This window comes from Trichechus manatus, unplaced genomic scaffold (genome assembly GCF_000243295.1).
Source record: "Trichechus manatus latirostris isolate Lorelei unplaced genomic scaffold, TriManLat1.0 scaffold00296, whole genome shotgun sequence".
NCBI lineage: Eukaryota > Metazoa > Chordata > Mammalia > Sirenia > Trichechidae > Trichechus > Trichechus manatus.
The window spans coordinates 81,398-87,850 of record NW_004444232.1 but is presented as its reverse complement, the minus strand read 5'-3'; the positions used below and the strand labels follow the sequence as shown (position 1 = coordinate 87,850).

Below are 6,453 nucleotides of genomic sequence, written 5' to 3'. Positions count from 1 at the left end.
TGATAAATATCAGTATAAAGCATATTACTGCAGTATGTGCCAACACAGTTGTTAAATACTAGCGTTGAATTTAGTAGTGGTGATTTACTGTCTGTTTGCTGTTCCCTTGAGTTAACTGATTGGCACAAACCAGAGTGATAACCGGTTTGTGAAGGTTGACTCGCTGCGAATCTTTATTTCCATGTGTGGTTTATGACATCTGCCACTTTGGTTTATAGTCAAACCTAGCATATCCTAAGCATTATGAAAATATACAAACAAAACTCTCATTCCACCTCCAGGGTTTGGTATTTTCTTTGGGAAATAACCTTGTAGATTGTTTATGCTTAGTTTTGCCTTGGGTATTTCTCTAGTGTGTCATAACTGCCTGGAAATACCTATCATTTATATATTAGTAACCACCTTATGTACAAGTCAATATCCGTCTGGATATTTTAGCAATTTTTGAGACTTTTCCCAAAGGCAAATTTCCCATCTTCTTACAGTGCTTTCCTGGCCAGCAGAGCCTGTTGGGGCCAACTGTGCGCAGAGAATTCACTGGACCTCTTGGTGGCAAGGTACCTTGGGTACAGTAGGTGCTTGATTAGCAAGGGAGTTGCCATGTCAGTAGTAGGGGTGTATTTTAATCCAGTCATTTTTAATGTATTCTTTTTCTCTCTGCCAGTATTAACCATCTCTCACATCATTGTATGGGAAGTTTGTATCACGGCTTTGAACCAGTTTGGTTTTTTTTTGTTTTGTTTTGGTTCAGCCCCCCTGCTCGGAATTTGTATTTCCATCCCAGATATACTGAGTTAGAATCTACATTTTAGCAAGATCCCCAGGTGATTCTTACGCCAGCATCATTACCATTGCCTGAGAACTCGTTAGAAAGGCAAACTCTCAGCAGGAGGGTCAAACCAGAAGCTGTTAGGAGCCCTGGTTTGTAGGCTGTGCAAAGAAGGACCCATTGCCAAGCCCCGCCGTTTTCTCCTGGCATATGCCAGTCCTTTTCACTTTTCCTGAATTGTGCTCCAGTATTCTTCTGCTGGAACAGCTGTATGGAATTTCCTGTTGCGTTTCAGCTGTGCATTTATGACATGCTTATTTACATCATACGTTATCTCCTTATTAGGGCCCTTAAGATACATTTTCTCCAATCTTCTGTAATGAATGGGCTGTATTTCAGAGCAACTTATTTGTTTTTATCTTATTTTACATGTGCATTTTATAATTCCTTCTTTGCATTGGCTACTTAGAAGTTCAATTTGCGGATCACCTTTTAGCAAAGTGTGCAGAACAGCACTGTTCAGTAGAGATATAATGCAAGCCACACGTCATTTTAAATTTTCCAATAGCTACATTAAAAAGCTAAAGGGGAGAAAAAAGTTAAAAAAAAAAAGTGAAAGCAATTTTAATAATAATTTAATTTAATCCAGTATATCTAAAATATTACAGCATTTAATGAATGTAAAAAATTATTACATGCCCTTTTCTCCCATGGGAGTCTCTGGTTGGTACAGATGGTTTACATGCGTGGCTGCTAACCTAAAGGTTGGTGGTTCAAGACCCTCCAGAGGCACCTCGAAAGAAAAGCCCGGTAATTGTCTTCTGAAAAATGAACCATTGAAAAGCCCTTGGAGCAAAATACTCTGACACACATGGGGTCACCAGGAGTTGGAATCAATGCCATGGAAACTGGTTCTGGTTCTTTGCATGAAGTCTTTGAGGTCACTTTTCAGTTTGAGCTGGACACGTTTGGGTGCTCACTGGACACACAGACACATGGGGTGTGGCTCCTGGACTGGAGTGCGTAGGACAGTGCGGAATCGATGCCCTCTAATGCTACAAACCTCCCTTTGGCTTTATTTATCTTTTCTACCCATATTTTCCCTCCTCCTCAGTGTTCTCACTTGGCACACACACCCCGTAAGATTAAAAACAGGTGTCTTTATAAGCCACCTTGAATGACTCCATTTTTGAAACAAGACAGTGAATAAGTTACTAAAAGTGTTTTTCTAAAGATGCCTATGAAGGGCTAGATGGAAGTGCACATTTGTTTGCAGAACACCCTGAGAAGGAAGGGAATGTTTTCAATTTCCCCTTCTTTTGAGAGGGGCCAGGTTGCTAATTAGCATCTGGGCAGAGCTTGAGCCCACCATATCTTAATGTATTCATTTTTCTTGGATGAATTCAGGGAAAGAGGGACAGACAGTGGTGAAAACTGGGGCCTCCCACAACCAGTTAATGTGAATAATTTTCTGTTCCTTTTAGGCTTTTAGAGATAATTTCAGGTTTTTTAGGGATTGTCCTAAATTGACTGGTGGTGTCCCAGATTTCTAATGCAGTGAACTGACAGTCAGTTGGAGGAGTTTAGTTCTAAATGCACACTGGAGTTAATTGAAGGACTCCCACCGATCACGTCACTGTCACTTACTACAGAATATGTGGGCTTTTTCTTCCCATACCCGCAGCCAGACCAGTAGGAGTCCTGATGTTCTGAGTCATGTTAGACTTATTTTGAAGTTGGGATGCATGTTGACAAGTGAAGGCACAAGAACATGAAAAAGAATTGAGAAGAATTCTAAAGAATTCTTTGTTCTTTGGTTGGTGTAAAGGAGCCCTGGTGGCGCAGTGGTTAAGTGCTTGGCTGCTAACTGAAAGGTTGGCGATTCAAACCTACCAGCTGCTGCTGTGCAGGAGAAGGATGTGCCAGTCTGTTTCCATAAAGATTTACAGCCTTGAAAACCCTGTGGGGCAGTTCTACTCTGTCCAGCAGGGTCGCTATGACTGTGAATCGACTTGACGGCAGTGAGTTTTTGTTTTGGTTGGTTTGGTTAGGATAAATTGGTGCGCTTGAGGTACTTAATAACTCCTGTAGAGTTAAGTATTCTCTTCCTCTTTTTATCCCCCCTCAATCATATCTATCAGTTTCTTTGAAAAATAAAAACTTATCTTCATATATATAAAGACAGTATTTTTTAAAAAGGAAATTGTATCAGTGAAGGACAAAAAAAGTTAGCCAGAATCCTAAAGTAACTGTTTTTTATTTTGTTGTACGTCTTTCCGATTCTGTGATACAGACGGAGGATTTTGTAACCAGTTTCTTTTTCAACAATACAATTATTTTTTGTTAGAAAGCTTTAAGTAATCCACACTTAATTGTATACAAATAATTAGTGGATGTAAGTGGATGGTTCTTTTGAAAGAAAGAAGGAAACATACTCATAAATTCACCCCATGCATTATTTGTTGTGAATATGCACAGTTTCTTCTTTTGTACTGAGAAAAATCCCAGTGGTGGTAGATGGCTACTTCTTGTTTTTGTTGTCAGCTATTAAGTTTAGACATCCTCCTATTCATGAGTATGAAGAATCGTCTTTCCTTATGCAAATCTACTACTAGTACATATGCTGGGTGTGTATAGATGTCTTAAAAAGTCTAATTACTCTCATTGCCTTTGTTATATTCTTTTTCTGTTTTGCTTGTACAGTTAAACGTTTGTAACTGTTTTGTTATACTATAATCATAGGGTGAAGCAGAAAAAGACCATGATAGCAAGAAAATCAGACTGGAAAAAGAAACCAAATCACAGTCATCATCTTCATCTTCATCCTCCCATAAAGAATCTACTAAAACAAAGTGAGTATAGAGATTTCAACTGTGGAAATTTTCCTAACACCTAAATTTATTTATTTTTTCTAAAGGAATGTGTTCCCAAAAATCCCATCTAATAAGGAAGGTGCTGCTATTATCCCTTCTTTGCAGATAAGGAAACAGACACAGGAAGATAAAATGGCTCGCCCAGAATTCTTAGTGGGTGGGGCCAGCATTTGGATTCCAGGAATCTGGCTTTAGTGCTTTTTCTTTTAGAGATGAGTGAGAATCTAATCTGTAGGGCTCCTCACCTGACTGTGGCTGGGAAGAGGAATGGCAGGTAAGAGGTGGTAGTGCCAGAAAGTTGTGAAGATAAAAAGTGGCTGTTGTTTATTCTCTGATTTATTCAAGAAATTGCTTCACAAAAACAATTGCGTAGTGTTTCCAGGTAGGAGCCGAGAGAGAGAGAGAGAGAGAGAGGAGTCAGAAGTGAAGGTGGCAGCTGGGCTTGCCTGCTTTCAGAAAAAGGTTCACGTTAGGGAGCAGCTGATGCAAGACCTACTCAGGGAGATTTAGGACCATTGGAAGACTCTGCAAACTTAGTGAAAAAGCATACAGCTGCAAGCTCATGTACTACTAATAGATAGGGCTTCAGAAAGTCCCTGAAATTTAGCCTTCTTACAAACAGATTTTTATGCTCTGTGATATCTTAATCTGTTGTACCAGCAGCTGCCTTCCTTATAACTAAACAGCTAAGCTGCATGATTGTGTTCTGCCTCCACTTAGTTTTGTATGATGCTTTACTCCAGAACAGCCAGGCCTTCATCTGAGCCCTCAAAGAAGGAAATGCTTCCTCCACCACCTGTTTCATCCTCATCCTCATCGTCCCAGAAGCCAGCTAAGCCTGCACACAAGAGGCCAAGGCAAGAAGCAGACACCTGTGGCCAGGACCCCCGCAAAAGTACCAGTAGTACCAAGAGCAACCACAAAGACTCTTCCATTTCCAAGCACAGAAAAGTAGACGGGAAGGGGTCTGGAAGCTCTGCAGAACACAAAGTAAGTGGGGGAATTGGTAACTATGTAAAGTGGAATGTTTTGGTGTATCTTTGCTTTAAATTCCCGAATCAGATTACAAGTCCCTAATGATGGTATTTCAGAGCTATTCATCAGTTTTAATAAGGCAATAATGAGTTGCTTATATTTAACATTCTACGTGTTGGGAGAGAATAAAAGAATATTACATAAAATTTTAGGTGTCTGCTTATTCTTAAAGGAAGTGGTTCAGAGGTGAAAAATAATAGGTTTTTGTACTAATTTTCTATCAGGTGTTTTTGTAGTAAGAAGTGGCTGCCCTGTTAGTTATCGGTTTGAATATTCAATCTCAACATTTATTATGGGTTATAATGGGAAAAATTATCTACTTTCTCAAATACAAAGTTTTCTCTCTTCCTGTTAACTTAGTGTTTGTGTGTGTGTGTACATTGACTAAGAGAGCATACCATGTTTGGCTTTGTTGATGATCTTTTCTCTTGGACTCTCTTGTGTAGCCCCCCAACCCCCACCCCTTATCTGCAGTTTCACTTTCCCCAGTTTCAGTTACCTGCGGTCAACCACAGTCCAAAATTATTAAACGAGTAGTGTGATCAAATCTCATGCCTTCCCACTCCATCGCACCCGGGGACCACATTCATATAACTTTTACTGCAGTATATTGTTATAATTGTTCTATTTTATTATTAATTATTGTTGTTAATCTCTTATTGTACCTAATTTATAAATTAAGCTTTATCATAGGTACGTACATATAGGTCAAAACATAGTACATATAGGGCTTGGTACTATCCATGGTTTCAGGTATCCACAGGGGGTCTTGGAACGTATCCAGTGCAGATAAGGGGGACTACTGTATCTTTTTGAGTCCTCAGTGTAATAAGAACCTACAGCTTCAGCTTCAGTTGTATCTGTAGCTGGGAAATGGTTGATAGAGCTAAACTGTGCAATGTTTGATTTCCTCTTTTTTTGAGTTAACTATTTTGGTGTAATTAAGAGGGATGGTACTTTTAGGACAATGATCTTAAATGTTAGAGTGTAATCTATATGATGATTTTTTTTTTTTTTTTAAGGGATCTGCTGGAGATACTGCAAATCCTTTTCCAGTGCCTTCATTGCCAAATGGTAACTCTAAATCAGGGAAGCCTCAAGTGAAGTTTGACAAGTAAGACTTTGGATATTTTTCTCCCATTTCTTTCTTCTCCTTGCCTCATCCCTCTTCTTCTCCCCGCCTCCTCATCTCCTGGTCCCCTTTGCTCAGCTTCCCTCATCACTCTCCCCTATCCTCTTTCGCATTTTTTTTATTCTTCTTAGATCATCTTGCCCCCAGCCTAGTAATTTTAGGTTTATGTGACCCACCCCTGATTTTTCCTCTTTTCTTTCAGACAACAAGCAGATTTTCACATGAAGGAGGCCAAAAAGTTGAAGTACAAAGCAGAGTCAATGGTCAGTCTTGGCTCTTTAGCCCTTTGATAGAATGTTTTCTAGTAAGAATTTCTGTAGTCTGATCTACACTTCCGTATCACTACATGTGATGTGTCAGCAGGAAGGAGGAGTGTTGGGGACCTAATATTGGCCATAACATAAGCAGGATAATCAGCATCTTCATGAGTGAGAGCAGTAGGCGTTTTCTAAGTGGAATCATTTCCTTTAGCTCCATCAGTTGTTTCTGATCACGGCCAAATCCACAAGTTTTTTTTTTTTTTAATTGTACTTCAGGTGAAGGCTTACAGAACAAATAGTTTCTCGTGAAACAGTAGTACACATACTGTTTTATGACATTGGTTAACAGCCCCACAACATGTCAACCCTCTAACTTCTCAACCT

At 39.5% G+C, this 6,453-nt stretch overlaps 1 protein-coding gene across 3 annotated transcripts in view; it reads left to right on the top strand.

The window, feature by feature from the left end:
* The window catches only part of AFF1 (ALF transcription elongation factor 1), a 215,316-nt gene that overhangs the window by 199,427 nt on the left and 9,436 nt on the right, over nucleotides 1–6,453 (top strand). For all 3 annotated transcript variants that reach the window (XM_023725319.1, XM_023725321.1, XM_023725320.1), the window contains 4 exons: nucleotides 3,512–3,621; nucleotides 4,386–4,632; nucleotides 5,700–5,791; nucleotides 6,012–6,072. In XM_023725319.1, the coding sequence (XP_023581087.1) occupies nucleotides 3,512–3,621; nucleotides 4,386–4,632; nucleotides 5,700–5,791; nucleotides 6,012–6,072 (510 nt within the window). The remainder of the gene's footprint in view (nucleotides 1–3,511; nucleotides 3,622–4,385; nucleotides 4,633–5,699; nucleotides 5,792–6,011; nucleotides 6,073–6,453) is intronic.